Source organism: Uloborus diversus, chromosome 3 (assembly GCF_026930045.1).
Source record: "Uloborus diversus isolate 005 chromosome 3, Udiv.v.3.1, whole genome shotgun sequence".
NCBI classification, from domain to species: Eukaryota; Metazoa; Arthropoda; class Arachnida; order Araneae; family Uloboridae; genus Uloborus; species Uloborus diversus.
The window spans coordinates 112,629,115-112,645,987 of NC_072733.1; the positions used below are offsets into that span (position 1 = coordinate 112,629,115).

A 16,873-nucleotide genomic window follows, 5' to 3' on the forward strand; every position below is an offset into this window, starting at 1 on the left:
TTAAAACAAATATTTGGCGCAAAATTCGTAGGGAATCAAAGTATACTTCATTTTGCAAGGAAATTTTTTTTTTGTCATTTGATCAATTTTCCCTGAATTTGTTATTTTTTCAAAATTCCCTGATTTTTCCCCGAGTGATAAAGTTCCCTGACTTTTCCCTGATCTGTCGCCACCCTGAATTACAGAAAACACGTTCATTGCCATTTTTACAACAAACATTCCTTCTTCGAAGGCTTTGTGTACGTCTGGAAGGTTTGTGGATTAAAGAAGATCTTTTATGAAAACTGGCAACCATCGAGCATAGTTACTAAAAAGTTTATGTATATCGTTAATTATAGCGATAAAATGCGGGGAAAAAAACCAACTCCTTCAAAGTTTCAGTAAAGATATTAAAGTTGGTTGAAAGCTGCGATCTAATAAGCATCACGGCCGGATAATTGGACATTTCGGGAAATTAGAGTTCGGATAACTGGAACCCCTACTTGGATACAACCCGTATTAAATGTATCTTTAAATTCAGAAACCAGTAATTACGTTATGAGGGGGGGGGGAGGGGAATTCACGTCAGAGAAATTACAATTTAAAAATATCGTTTTTTTAAAGCACTTTTTGTGAAGTTATTACTGAAATTAGACGTAAAATGGAGTTTTAAAACTGTTAAAAATATAATTAACATCTATTGAGTGACAAAACCAATGATTTAAAAAATAATAAAATTGTAAAAAAAAATCGCCATCTTTGGTTTTGGACCAAAAATGGCAGCCAGGGGGGTTTTGTGGGGAGATTTTGGAATGTCTCCCCTACCCAGGGCCTGATTTAAAGGCGGGGCATTCGCAGACCCCGAAGTGGTTTTTTGGTGGAAAAAAGTAGGAAATAAGGAATCAAAAATTTAAAAAGTAGGAAAAGTAGGAAAAAAATCACTTAAAAAAGTAGGAAAAAATAGGAAGATATAGGACTACACACACGTCAAGAGGAAACAAATTTAGCGTAAATTTTATTTCTAATGTAAAACAAACTAACCGAATTTTTGATTTAAAACTGTCCCAAAAATAAACTGCACTTTTGAAGTATTAAAGGGATTTAATGAAAGACCGAGTCGCAAAAATAAAACGAAAGAAACAAGCTGACAATCATCAGTATGAAAAAAAGGTGGGGGGGGGGGAAACGAAGATATTAATTACAGAAATATGAAAATAAAATCTAAACAAAGAAACACTTTTCAACAATACAGTAATAAAAAATTTAAATGAGAAAGAATAAAATGCAATATAGCGATAGCAAAATATTAATAATAATGATAATAAATCTCATATTTTGGTGCAATAAAACCATTTTTGTGAAAGATTTGTTTTGTCAAAAACAAAAACATTCCATCGAAAGCATCCATTTATCATTTGAAAATACACTTTCAGTTTCTGTTGTCATAAACTACGATACAAAAAGCAAAGCAAATAAATTAGTTTTAGTTAAAAAATAATAGTTTAAAAAACTAAAAAAACACGCTTTCGTATCAAAATGAACTAAAAAGTGGAAAATAATCTTTGGATGATAGTAGTTGACCAATCACTTAATTTTAATGTAAAACAAAACAGCGTGGGGTGCTGTCTATTTACATTTTTGCTTGGACAACAAATGGAAGAAATTCAAGACAACTGATGAGAAGCCCCCCACGCTTTTTTGTATTACATTAAAATTAAGTGATTGGTCAACTACTATCATCCAAAGATTATTTTTCACTTTTTAGTTCATTTTACTACGAAAGCGTGTTTTTTTAGTTTTTTAAACTATTATTTTATTTTTCTGTTTTTTAGTCTTATGTTGGAGAATTATCAGATGACGAAATCATTTATAAAACGAGTGCGAGGTAATGTCTTAAAGTTAAGACAAGAACACCCCGATGGGAAGCTACTGTGAGTCATCAATGTATGTTGGCGGAAATCATATTTATATTACTTTGAAAATTTGAGATGCATTTGAATAAAAGTTTTGTTCAACAATGGTCTGATCAGCAATGAATTTCCAACTGAAGGCTCACCTAAATTTTGGCATGAAATTAGTTAAAAACAATTATATTTCATGTTCTAATTACCTTGGAACATTGAAACAAATTTTGTCTGATGCAGAAAAAGTAAAGGTTTTTGTAGATATTTTTAAATAATTTTTGCGAGCATTTTTAAATGTATTTTTAAAAAATTTTCCTTTTTCACATTGTTGGATTTATGATAAATATTTATTAAAATTGGAGGAAACTAACAATTACAAGAGTTAATTAATTTGATTATAGAATATTGCATTGTCATCGGGTCTGAGGTCGCGTGCCAAATATCAAAAGAATACGATCGCAGGAAGTGGGCGAAATTTGAGCTGCAAGATTCCGTTACAAGATACATACATACAGGTGAAGCTAATAAAAGCGTATTGATAATCGGCAGCTGACATTCATTCTTGTATAAGCAGGGGCAGATGTATGAATTTGAAAGAAAAAAAAATGGAAAAAGACTGAAAATGCAGAACTAAAATAAATTTGTTCTTAAATATGGGACATAAAATCTTTACTAATTATAAAGCTGAAAGTCTCTCTGTATATCTGGATCTCTGTCCTGGATATCTGGATGTCTGTCTGGATATCTGTAACTCTGTTTGGATCTCTGTGACGCACATAGCGCCGAGACCGTTTGGCCGATTTTTATGAAATTAGGCACAAAATTAGTTTGTAGCATGGGGGTGTGCAGCTCGAAGCGGTTTTTCGAAAATTCGATTTTGTTCCTCTATTCCAATTTTATGATAATTTTGCTCGGGAAAATGTTCTTAAGATGGACGAGTAAATTGTCAAGTTATCATAATGCGGAACCGTAACATGGGCAAGCCAATTGGTGAGAAATTCACCATACATTATTTGTAAATATACAGGAGAACCAAAAGACCCTTTCGTTTTCTACTACGGGCAAAGCCGTGCGGGTACCACTAGCGTACAATAAAATAATTAAACTGAATAAATAACGAAATAAGTAAACTAAAGGCTATTATGTTATGCATTTTAAGCATCCAACATAAATTTTTGTTTCAGGCACATCATTTATGGGGATCAGTGGGGTCAATTTTTCCCCTCCCTGGCTTTGGAAAATTAATGCTTAACTATACAAGTTTGTGAGGTTTTTGTTGTTTTCAGATAAAATTTGCATTCAGTATACATCCTTCGCTTGCCACCCCGGGGGAAAAATTAAAATGACGGGCCAGTTTTAATTTTTATCAAGCAATAAAAACGAATATTGTTTTATTAGTTTGATGATTTTTTACCTCTTTGTTCCAAAATTTTTGTCACGGAAAAAAAGGAAAAAATCCATGCACGGTAAGCATAACAATTTCATTAAAGACAAAGATTAGTTACTAATGCTTCTCTGTGCATGAAAGGGAAGTCATGAAGTTTCTCTCAATCCTCACCATACAACAAAAATATTCATTTGAAAATTTTTCACGAAATTGAGAGTGAGGGGGGAGCACCTGGCATCAAATGCCTGCATATATCTCTTTCTCCTCCTCCCTTCGATCAGGCGCCCTGAATACAATAACTTACAGTAGATACGCCGCATCGGTTAATTGCCGCACCCCTTAAAGAGTAAGAGTCTGTCAAAAAAATTTTAAATGTTCAGAAAAATCACATTACCATAAACGCAGCACATAAAAATGATGAGCAACTCCTCGATATTGATGATATATCAAAGTAGAAAATACCCATTTAAAAAAAAATACAGTATATATTTGCTTGTGGCTCCATTCCTCAACTTTTAAAAATGTGAAGAAATAAAAACGGAATCTCGCATTTAAATCGAGTTCCGATTTTTCTCCAAAAATAGGAAACTTTTTGCCCATCTAGGTTTTGCCTTTTTTCTTTTTTTTGCAAATACACTCTTTGCAAGGAAAGAAAATGAAATTTTATAAATTTATAATCATGTTTCCGATTTAGAATGAACAATAATCATATTTATGTATGAAAAAAAGTTTCCGCGATTATTTTTGAAGCGGTTCGTTTTTGCGAATTTCTGGTATCTGTCGCTTTTATTTTGTACTAACATCAATAAAATATGTAGCGTACAGGTTTTTCATTTTTTGGCTTCCTTACTTCCTTTTAAGGTTTTACATTGCCTTTCTGTTTAAATAGAGCTCCATTTCACTTGCAATCATATGTACAAAAAATTGGCGAATACACTGTTAAAAATTTTCCGGAAAATTTACGGTAATTGTTACTGGCATCCATGTTGCCAGTAACTATTACCGTTAAAATCAAATGTTACTGTAAAATTTTACGGTTTCCTCGGTAGGCCACAGCAACCAGTTGGCGCTGGGATCGCTTATTTCTCCGGTATAAATTACCGTAAAAATCAGCGATGCAATTTTACAGTATCAATTACCAGAAAATCTTCCTGAATTTTTAACAGTGTAGGAAATTCGGCATTTCCCGCATTTTTTGAACAATCGGCCGTTAACTTTTAATTAAAGCTTCTAATTGACGGATAAATAATATATAATTGCATCAGAATGTGCCAGTATCTATTTCTTTATTGTTTCGTAAAAACAGTAGGACTGAAGTCTGATCGATAAAAAGAAAAGTCTATCATAAACGCCGCAACGGCAAAAATGTCACTAACGAAAATTTAACTTTTAAACACGCAAACGCCGCGGCGTTCCTTCCAGAAATTACTGTAATCAAGTCAATGAAAAGCTCACGATCCGCTTGTTTCTCTTGCTTTTCAAAATTGAAACATGCAGAAAATTATCGGTGCGGCATCGTAAAAATAAGAATCAATGCACAATTAGAATTGCTATACTAAAGAAAGAAAAAGTAGGAAGAAAAAGGAAAAAGTAGGAAAATAAGGAGAGAGCTCTAAAAAGTAGGAAAAATAGGAACTCTTCGGGGTCTGCATTCGGGGCCCGGGGCACCAAATTTCTGTCTTTTTTTTTTTTTTTTGAGCAAAAAGACAGAAAAAAAAACTCCAAAACAGTTTTATGATGGACAATGTGAAGAAGTCATATTAGACTAAGCAAAGTTTCAAGGTTTCCTGTTTTTATGCAATCTGTAATAATTTGTTTACAAAACTAAAATTCAGGATGTCAGCCTATGATGGCATATTAAAGAAATTTTCTTACTTGTTTGAATGCGACATGCAAAATATTCGAGGAGGTGCAAAAGATCTTCAAAAATCTTACTCCTGTGACTTAGAGGAATTTTTCCTGATGAATTTATTCATATTTGTTCAATCATCGGAAAAGAAAGTTCAGTCACCGAAAAATTAAAAAAAAAAATCCATAAACTTGGTAAATGGATGATACTTTTGCCCATGTAGATACATTCCTGAAATTGTTTTTGACTTTGCCAATATCCAATTGTAGTGGAGAACGATCATTTCCGCTATTGAAGAGAAGTAAGTGTCCTTTGCGTACTCTCATTTCTGATAGTAAATTTCCTTCATTAGCTCTATTATCAATAGAAGGAAGTTTGACCGCAAAACTTGGTTATAAGGACACTATTGATGAATTTACTACAAGAAAACAAAGGAACGCAGAAAGCACATTATGATTTACCTTAACCATCCTAGTTTCTCCATCTGCGACTGTAAAAAAATTTCTTACATGAAAATCAGGAATTAAATTTAGATTTATACTAAATGATTTCTTTGCAAAACATCTTAATTATTAACTTTTTTCGTATGAAATCGATATATTAAGTTTTCTTTTTATCAAAATAATATCCAAAAATTAACTTCATGTTTTTTTTTTGTGTGGAGGGGCACCATATTTTTCAGTGCCCCGGGGCACCCAGATGTGTAAATCGGTCCCTGCCCCTACCTAAAATATTTGTATATACTACAATGTCTACAAACATGCCAAGTTTCATCACAAAATGCAGTTTCTTTCCCCGTAGCCCCCTGACTATTATGGTGGATTTCTCAAAAGATTTTATACGACACGTATTTTTTCTTTTCCACCAAAAAAATTTTTGGGGACGTGTAAATTTCGTAAAATGGAGCCCGACGTAGAAGTATTTCCAAATCAGCGTTTTTTAAAATGCGATTATTTCTGTGTATTAAGCATCAGCCAAAAAAATTCTTGTGTTTATAATATGACATTTAGTACCTAAATTGAAATATATCGTAAATTTTGTGGCTGATTTTCAGTACAGCCTTTCAAGGTGTCATGCTGGGGGGGGGGGATTTACCACCAGCAGGGCGGACGCGATTCGTATAGTGGTTAGTACAAGAATCTCCTGGTTACAGGAGTTTAGAGTATGAGTTTGGCTGCATCAAAAAACGATTGACGTTAGGTCAGAAAAACACTTCTTTATTCTCTCTAGGAGACATTAGATTTATCACAATTACTTGTATTAGGTGTACACCTTAAATGAGTATAATTAAAAATATAGCATCATTTGAAACTATTCCGATTAAACAAAAACATGGTAAAAAAATATACATGTGCAAAGGAATTAAACATGGTAAAAAAATATACATGTGCAAAAGGAATTTACCTCACCCAAACAATCCAGTTCAAAAACTTGGACGACGACGCCGGATGCGGACAGGAGCATAGTAGCGACCTTAGGTCGCGCGCTGGCCGTAGAATCGACCTCTACGAGCCCTCGCTTAAAAGAACACGCGCACTGGATACACTGATTCTTCGCCTTATCGGCCACTACACATCATCGGGGCGAGGGAGCCGGACATTTTTCCAACAGGGATAGGATGTTTTCCTACCCTTGCTCCGGGGATCCGGAAGATGTTCAGGCGGTAGGAAGATGTTGCGCCATTTTCCCACGTACTCAACTGTGCTGGGGCTGCTCCGGGCTCTGAGAAGGTTGAGGATAAAGCTCCGAAGACTTATTAGATGAATCCAGATGAGGGCTGCAGGCGGTGCTTGAAGATTACCAGCGGCTTGAGCATCAATTTGCCGGGGCTATGTTTTCGAGTCGAGAGTTCCCAGTCTCTGGTCGCCATCTGTTACCATCAGGCCAGAAGCAAGTTATTCATGCTTGTGTCGTATTATTAGGCAAAGGCGATGCGCTCCTAGTTTGATGAGGATGGTTAGTGTTCGATTATTTTCATTTTCATGCCGTACTACAAAAAAATCCTTTCTTCCTTCGCCTCTTCCAAGCCTCTCTCTTGTTCAGCACCGCTCCCGCCATCGTTCCTCGCGCAAGAGGCCGGAAGGAAAAAATTCTCTCCCCAGATAGGCTGGGAGAAAAACGGGTTTTCTTTTAGATGCACGCTGTATGGTGCTGACATCTAGGTTTGGTGCATGGCGTTAATTGATTTTCGGTATGAGGTATTATTTGAAATTGTGACAAGTTTTGTTGTCACATAAGGGTCACCAAACTTTGTCGAAAAATTGAAAAGTGCCATGTTTGAGGCTCTCTTGTTCCCTGGATTCAGGCTCAACCATGGTTTTTGTACGTAATTTGTGTAAGTATATACATACATATATATATATATATATATAAATTATTCAATACCCTCAGTTACATGGCTCAACCACTGAGTTGCTAAAAAATGGCAGTTTTTGTACCGAAAAATGCTGAAAAGTGCAGTTTAAAATCTGAAAAGTGCGAATGTCAACCAACAATAATGTACAGCACAAACGAAAAAAAGCTATATAAATTAAAATAATTAAAAATATGCCTAAAACACCTTCAAAAAAGTGGTACAAATAACTTACGTTTTTACCGCAATAATAATCTTTTTTTTTTTCACTTTGCTTCCAGCTATCAGATTATAAATTATGCTTACACGCTGCATAATCAGTCTATTTGCAAGTCTATAACTCTTTTATGGAAAGTTTTTGATCATACTACTTTTTTAAATAGTACCCCCGGATAGTTTCAACCCGGATATGTTGATTGAATTGCAAACTAAATAGTCCATTTTTACTGTTTTTGAAAAGAATCTGCCCATAGTTCTATCACTTGATTGTGAAAATACACCTAGTTTGAAATGTAGGCAGTAATTTCTATACTGACCCTCAGTGCACTGAGATACAGACCCCTAAAAAGCACTTATCATATTTTGTTGACAAAACTGCTATTTTTTCGCAGCAGTGAGCATTTTAACCATGCATTTAATGAGCCTATTCAATAATTTATATATATCACTATACAAATTGCTAGCAAAAACTATGGTTGAACCTCAGTGCATGGAACCAGGAGGTCTCAAACATGACACATTTTCACTTTCTTCGGCACATTTCAGCCACCCCTACCAGGGTCCAGTAAGGGTCAGCCATAAAATTTACAATATATTTCACTTGAGGCTCTAAATATCTCGTTGTAATCATAAAGATTACTTTTGCTGATGCTCAATGCGCAGAAATAATTGAATATTAAAAAATGTCGATTTTAGAAAAACCCTAAGTCAGGACGAACTTTCGGAATTTTTGTGGGTCACAAAAAATTTTTTGGAAGAAAATAAAAAATATCTGTCTTCTAAAATCATTCGAAGAAATCACTGTAAAATTTTTAGCAAAATAAAAAATGGCATGTATCTGACCTGTCTGGCTCTTATAAAAACTGGCTCTTAATGTTGAATAACGAAGTTTCTTTTTTTGGTCTGAATTTTATGCTCTGAATTCACAAAAATTCAAGCAAGTTTGAAACAGCTTGTAAGTTAATTTAGGAATTAGAAATATTATACTTACGCAGTGTGAGACTAGCAAAAGTAACTTCCTTTCCACACACTTTTTGAGAAATATAATTCCAGTTTTTACCCTAAAACAGAATGTTATTTGAGCAACACAATCCACTAAACTCGAAAATTGTAATATAAGTTTTTTAATTTAAAAATTAACAAAACCTTGATTTTCAATATCAACAGTCCGAACAAGCGTATTGCTGGCCGCAATATCTTAGGGACATTCTCCAAATTCTTTAGGCGAGCACACTCAAGTTTATGGTCATCCTGTGCTTCGTTCTGAAATTAAAAAAGTCAAGGAGTTTACTTACAAATCGGATTATATACGGTTTCATATTTTTTTTTTTTTTTTTTGGCAAAACGAAAAAAATTTTACGCACAAACACTTAAATGTTAGGATTTCGAATTTTTCACAATGTTTTGGTAGAATAACAAGTGACAACTGACATAAGTCTAGGAATTTTTCCTCAATTTTACCAAGCCTAAATTACCAGTTTTATTTCGGATATATTTCCTTTTAGTGTAAAACAGTGGATATCATACCTTTTGAAAAAAAACATGCATTTTTTAGTTTACTTTTAAAACGGATTATATACAGTTTTATATTTTTTTAGCAAAACGAAAAAAAAAAAAAGTTTTACGCACTAACACCAACTGTTAGAATTTCCAATTTTTCAAAATGCTTTGGTAGAATAACAAGTGACTATTGGAAAAAGTCTAGGAATTTTTCCACTATTTTATCCAGACCGAAATTATCAATTTTATTTTGGATATATTCCTTTTTGGTGTAAAACAGTGGATTATCATCCCTTTTGCAAAAAACACGTATTTTCTTCAGAAATAAACTTTAAAATTGAAACAAAATATTCAATATATATATATTTTTACTCGACTTTATTCCTTCTTACTCACTTTATTCTTTTCATTGAACATTTCAACAAAAAAAAGGACCTTCGATCCAAATAAGTACGAACAATGAAACCATCCAAGCCGATTCAAATAACAACGTTGTAGGTATTAATCGATCCCAATTTTTATCACAATTAATCACAATTTAATAGTAATATCAATTATTGAATATTAATTTAGTAATCACAATTTGAGGTCGCGCTTGCCTAACTTATAACAGACTTGCACAAGGCGCAAGGTGCTGCAATCTCTCAATATGGACGAGTATCATGCTTGATTGGAAATGCTCTGCCGTGCCTCGCTCCGTTATTTTATTTGTGAACTACTTTTGAATTAGAAGTGGCAAATTCAAATTTGGATATGTGCCCTTTTGATATGAAAGTGAATGAGTGGATACCGGCAACAGTAACGTACCTAGGGGGTCTAGCGCCCCTAGCGAACTTAAGAAATCTCCCCTCTCCCACACACATCGTCGTCCCGATGGGAAGTCACCAGAGGTCACTGTGACCTCCCAAAAAATTTTTTGGAGGGAACATTTGCCTAATTGATTCAACATATTAGGAGACAATATTGTAACAATTGTTGTATTTTGTACAATTTTTTAATTGTGCTTAATGATGCCTAATTTTCTTTCGCAGTAGATGTTATGCATGTGTATATACTCGAATTTTATCATTCGGTAAAATTGGGATTTCATTTGGCATATTCAGAATTCTCCCCTTCCCAAAAATTTTAGTTCTCCCCCCACCATTTCACATCAATTCAATAAAACCAATAATATTTGCAATTCATTAATAAATATAAATAATGAGCGTTCTTGAACCAAATGGGAATAAAAAAAGTCAGTTCCGTTTATAACAATATATTTATTATTATTTTTCTTAAACAGCTACAACTTCAGGGATCAAAGTGACCAACTGACAAAATATAGGACATTTTTTGAAAAAAATATAGGACACATTTTGAAAAAATATAGGATTTAAAGGACACCAAAAAAAAAGGATTAAATTTTGCTTACACATCATAAAGTTACCGTTTAGTGCCATTGATGAAAAATATGTCTTTCCAAAAATTGTTAGACATACCTTATCGACTCTTTACCGTTAGAATATAAAAATTTAAATTTCTTACACGCAAAAAATAAATAAATAAAAACAATGATAATATTATGGGAAAACCAATTTATTTCACTTAAAAATCAAAATGGTTTAGCAAAAAATTACTTAAAACTGCTTAATTCTTTCTGAGCAGCTTTAAAAAATTTTATTACCAAAGACTATTATGGTTTGCCCCGTCTATGTGCCAATCATGCATTTATGTCTAATTTTTAATTTCGTATTCCCCTCATCCATCATTGCCAGAGCTGAATTTATGTTTTCCTCAAAATCCTCTCAGTTTATCTCAAGATTTTTTTCTTACATCATTCAATTTAGAATTTACCTTCTTATTTCTTCCGGTTTTTTTTTTTTTTAAATCTTTCTGTTCCTTACATTTCAAGTGTGCTGCTTTGCATAACTGGATCTTTTTTTTTTTTTAAATGTACATGAACATTTTCCACAGGGTGTTTTACCGAGTTTTTTATCACTCTGAGAGCTACAATTGTGTCTGAACTTATATTTGGTTTGTCATTAGTCACAATTCTTTTGTTAAGCCTCTCTCCTCAGAAGTTTGTACATGAATAAAGTCAGGACAGCTTTTACTTATTGACGGGGTTATCTGCTACATTCTTGGGAATATCTTCGTCATTGATGCACATTACGGTGTATCCAAAAAATATATATATATATATATTTTCAAGTTGCATTCTCTTATGTTTCGCCCTTCATGTCAAAACAATTGTAAAAAAATTCATATAATTTTAACTATGCCAACCCGTGCCGTGCCGTCTGAAATTGTAGACCAGCTAAATTGTAGACCAGTGATGTACCTACTAGGCTGAATCGAGAAAAGTTTTTTTTTGGAAATTCCAAATTTCATGTTGATAAAACGTTGCCCCTATAGCTCATATGTACCACAAAAACATTCATCTAAATTAAAAAATATTAAGGTATATAGCAGGAGGTCTTTTTTCAAAAAAAAAAAAAAAACGAGCTGATGTGTGCATCACATGACTTCCTTTTACTCCAATTTAATGTCATTTTCTCATTATTGGAAGTTTTAATATGATTCAATAGTTTACTCTCTAAATATCACCAACAGTGGCCAAATTAAAACCAGATTTATAAAAAAAAAAATTTGAAAAATCGTCAAATTTATCACCAAGTTGGCGACAAAACTTGGCGACCAAAAAACCGGCGATATATCGGCGAGTGTCCGCCAAATTATAACACCAATTGAGTTTACATCGAAATTACCAATGATTCCCCCCCCCTAAAAAGGGGGCAAAAGACCCCCTTTGATGCATACGAATGCAACCAAAAAGGAAGGTGCACAACTTAACGCCACTAGGAGTCTATGTACCAAATTTCAACTTTCTAGGACATTCCGTTCTTGAGTTATGCGACATACATACACACATACATACAGACGTCACGAGAAAACTCGTAATTAACGCGGGGATCGTCAAAATGGATATTTCGGGTGTCTGTACGTTCCTAGGCACATATCCACGTGTGGTCAGGTTGAAAAAAAACTCAACATTCATTTGGGGGTGAGCAAAATGGAAATTAAGGCCGATTTTTGGGTGAAAATGTTTTCGCGAATACAATACTTCCTTTTTTTGTAAAAGGAAGTAAAAAAAATTTTTTTTCTCTATACTTTTAAAAAAAATTATACATAATCTTATATTAAAAATCAATTTCAAAAATTATTGCCGAACACATATTTAAATCAACATTTTCAAATGAATAATTAAAAAATAATGCAGTTAAAATGAGAGAAACATAAAAAAAAAAAAATTCCCAGTTTTGAGTTTACGTGGGAGACTTAAAATATTGCATGAGAGCAAAATCTCCTACTTAATGTTAATTACCTACTTTGTTATATTTTATCATCGATTATATTTTTCAGCTTTATAATTTCTAAAAATTTACCTTATGTTTTTAAAAATATATATATAGAAAAATATTGGTTTGTTGAAGAAAATTATGAATTTTAGACCAAGTGCAGGATACTTTAATATTTTTTTAACTTGAATAAATGTTTTTGTGGTACATTTGGAGCTATCGGGCCAACGTTTTATCAACATGAAATTTCAAATCTTTTATTGGATCTAACTGAAGTAAATTTTTAGCAGTTTTCCCTTTAAGAGCTTCTTTTTTGACGAAGCGATGCATAACTTTCAATGAAAGGTGACATAAGTTGTTATGCATAAGGTGCAGAATTCTTCTGGGGTACCAAAAATATAGGATTTTTTTTGGAAATATAGGATTTATAGGAAATATAGGATGGTTTTTGACCTTTTTTGAAAAATATAGGATTTATAGGAAATATAGGACCACTTTGATCCCTGCAACTTAACAGAATTTGTTTCCAACCATTAGGAAAATGTACAACAAACATAATTTACACTTACTAAAAGAAAAAAAGAAACTTTAATTTTTGTTTAAATAAAAATCAAAGCATTTAAAAAATTATATTACGAGGGCAAATCAAAGTCTTTGCGCCTATTTTTTTAAGTCAAAATATGGGTGGGAATACAAAACGAACATGTACATTCCCAGCAGTGACAGTTCCTTTAACCATATCAGCCGTATCTGCTTTTTGCTCGGAAAAGCGGAGCTGCTATCAGTCATTTAAAGATGACGGTCGTTCTTCAGATGTCCACAGCTTATGAGCTGCAAAATGTTTTTCGTTTTCCATGGAGCAAGAGACTAACGCAAATAGAAATTCGCAGGGAAACGCTCCCCACACACGGGGAAAAGTGTCTCTCTTGAGGAGACACAAGCGGCGTTTGTCTCTTTTGCTCCATAAAAAACGAATATCACTTCGCTGCTCATAAGCTGTGGACGTCTGAAGACGAACCGTCATCTTAAATGACCGATAGCAGCTCCGCTCTTCCGAGCAAAAAGCAGATACGGTTAAAAGAACTGTCACTGCTGGGAATGTACATATTCGTTTTTTATTCCCAGCCATATTTTGGCTTTAAAAAAATAGGCGCAAAGACTATTTGATTTGCACTCGTGCAATTAGGAAAGCAAATAAAATGCAAAAAACATTGCTAATAGTCAGGGAGCTACGGGGGAAGAAACTGCATTTTGTGATAAAATTATAAAACTTGGCATGTTTGTAGACATGATATATACGAATATTTTAAGGGGCGACATTCCAAAATCCCCCCCCCAGAACCCCCTGGCGGCCATTTTTGGTCCAAAACCAAAAATGGTGATTTAAAAAAAATATATATATATATTTTAAATTATTAGTTTTGTCACTCCATAGATGTTAATTATATTTTTTTCCGTTTCAAGCTCCATTAAACGTCTATAATTTAAGAAATAACTTCAAAAAAAGAAGTTTTTTAAAAGAAAATAGATATTTTTAAATTTAATTCTTTGCCGTGAATTTTCACTCCTCATTACAATATTACTGGTTTATGAATTTGAAAAAACACTTAATTAGGGTTATATCAAAGTTGGTTCCAGTTATCCGTACTCTAATTGCCCGAACTGTCCAATTATCCAGCCATGATGCACCTCGTTTTTTATGACTAAACACGCATAACCGAAACTATTTCGAAAGGGTATAAGAGAGTAAGGACGTGAAGGAAAATTGGTGAAATTAATGTCAAGACTACATAGTTCCAATAGAAAAAAAAATTTAAAATGTGATTTTCAAATTTCTTCTTCTTATTACTATTATTACTATTGTTGCTGTAGTTAATCCTCCGTTAACCGATTGATCATTAGTAATCTCTTACTGATTTTATGAAAAACAAAACATACTTAAAGTGTATAATAAAATGCCTCTACTCACAAAAAGATTCCCATCGATACAATGAAGACACTTTAGACAAAGAAGTTTTTATAACTTAAAAATCCGAAAAAGAAAGAACCATTTCAATGTTTAAATTTTGGAGCATCATATTAAAGCTGGGTATTTTAATGTTCATGTTTATTGAATCGCAGCTTTCAATCAACTCTAATATCTTTACTGAAACTTTGAAAGAGTTGATTCTGTGTTTTTTTCCCATTTTGTCACTATACTAAACGATATACATATACTTTTTAGAAACTATGCTCGATGGTTATTAGTTTTCATAAAAGATCTTTCTCCCACAAACCTTCCAGACGTACACAAAACCTTCGAAGACGGAATGTTTGTTGTAAAAAAGACAATGAACGTGTTTTCTGTGATTGGATTGGACCATACTTACAAGCAAAACAATGCGGTAGTGAAAATAGACGGGGGGTTAATTGGTCTATCACAGATCCAACTGCGTTAAGAAGATTGATGTTGGTTGATCTTGAAGCTATCGATTTAGTTACACAATTTGAAAAAGTTACGTTGACTGATTTAAAGAAACGCTGTATATGCGCAATGGTTAAGTTTCCAAAGCCTGCTTTCAAGAAAGGTCTTGAAGAGTCAGGCCTTGAAGAGCAATAGCTGAACATGGAAATCCATTTTTAGAAACTTCGAAAGAATTGTTCTCGTTAGAAACGAATACAGCAGTAGACGAAGAATATTTGGAGCAACTCATGAAGATTGGGCAGGTTGGGGAAAAAAAAACAGTTACAACAAATTCATAGAGAAAAGAACTGTGACTCGAAAGTCACTTCATATTCACGGGTAGAAAAGAAATCTTTAGTCTCATTTTTACAAAAAAAAAAACAGTAAGTCTGTTTAATGAAAAGATTGAAATTCGATGCAGATTCCTTTTCAAAGCTTTTAATTATTTGCAATATCATAAATTTAAATCTGGATGAATTTCTCCTTTATGAAAATCAACCTCACTTTCCATCGATTTCAATGAACGGAGCTCTTTGAACGGGAAATCAGTCTAGTCATTAACATTCCTGCTCAATTAATTAAATATTAGTATTCCTACTGATGAAGACTACTCGAGAGAAGACGAAAACGAGTTCAGAAGGGTTGCTGAAGATGAAAATGATGAATACTAATTTTAGAATAAGTGCAGAGATAAATCGTGATGTCTAGATGGTTCTTTCATCGTTCACATAAAACGACCTAGGACCGAAAATTTTTAGGTGGAGCGTCTGAAGTCTATTCAGGATAGAGATGCAAGACATATAGGAGGAATAGCAGAAAGATATCATTTTGGGAGAAAAGGGTGTGCTTCCTGAGAACTTGATCAGTTTTTTCCGGAATGCAGATAAGAAGACAATTTTTTTTCATGATTGCACTGCCTATACCATCTTGTTTTCCTCTTAATGGTTCGACGGTGATTTTCATTCAATACGACACCTCTAGCTCCATCAAATCACGAGGAAGCTAATTGCAGGATCTTCGCACATGTTTTGGATGTTGCAGAAAGAGGTTCCAGAAGCATCTGCGTAAGAAGCGTTGGCCCCCGCTGTCATTTTAGGCGTATCATGTTTTCATGAGCTGTACAAAAAGGAGATAAAGAAGATGGGGCTTAAATTTGTAGCTGAAAACCACTTTCGACTTATACTAGTCCAAGATTTTGCTCACAAATTTGGTCAGCAAAATGCAGTTGCTCAAAGATTGTTCCATCTATTCTCAGGGTGTGACACGACCTCGTCTTTTTCAGGTCGCGGAAAAGATGGAAAGACGATCTTGATTGGTGCATCTTTATACCTATCCCAACCTCAAAAAAAAAAAAAAAAAATTAATTTGAATTTTGACCTCTTGAATTCAAATTATGTTTTTCGCAATCACGAGTGTGTAGGTAGGCGTGTGTGTTTAAGTGTGTGTGGAGGTATGTGTGTTTGTGTGTAGGGGGTATGTGTATGTGTGTTTGTGTGCTGCATAAGTGTGTGGGTAGCTGTGTGTATGAATGTGGGGGGGGGGTATGTGTATGTGTGTGTAGGCATATGTGTTTCTGTCTGTGTGTATGTTTTTGTGTGTGTATGTGTGGGTGTCTATATGTATGCGTGTGTGTATGTGTTTGTGTATCTGTGTAGGTGTATGTGTGTGTAGGAGTATGTGTGTGTAAGTGTTTGTGTGTGTGCGAGTGTGTGTGTAGGACATGGATGCAACCTGGAGACTGCTTTCGCTATAGGAGCAGCATCGCGAGGAGCCCATCGACGGTGATGGTGCGGAGGGTGGCGGTGGGAAAAATCAAAAGACGCCAAAAACAGTCAATTAAATTAGTAGCCAATGTAATTTACATGTAATTTACAACGAGTTTTCTCGTGACGTCTGTATGT

General features: G+C 33.9%; 1 protein-coding gene across 2 annotated transcripts in view; it reads right to left on the reverse strand.

Moving 5' to 3' along the window:
• LOC129218066 (uncharacterized) overlaps positions 1-16,873 on the reverse strand; it is a 186,552-nt gene that overhangs the window by 116,875 nt on the left and 52,804 nt on the right. The window contains exons 3-4 of one of the 2 annotated variants that reach the window (XM_054852254.1): positions 8,838-8,954; positions 8,683-8,752 (exon numbers count right to left, since the gene is read on the reverse strand). The exons of the other annotated variant lie outside the window; for it this stretch is intronic. Coding sequence (XP_054708229.1) covers positions 8,683-8,752; positions 8,838-8,954 — 187 coding nt within the window. The remainder of the gene's footprint in view (positions 1-8,682; positions 8,753-8,837; positions 8,955-16,873) is intronic. 2 annotated transcript variants of the gene reach the window in all.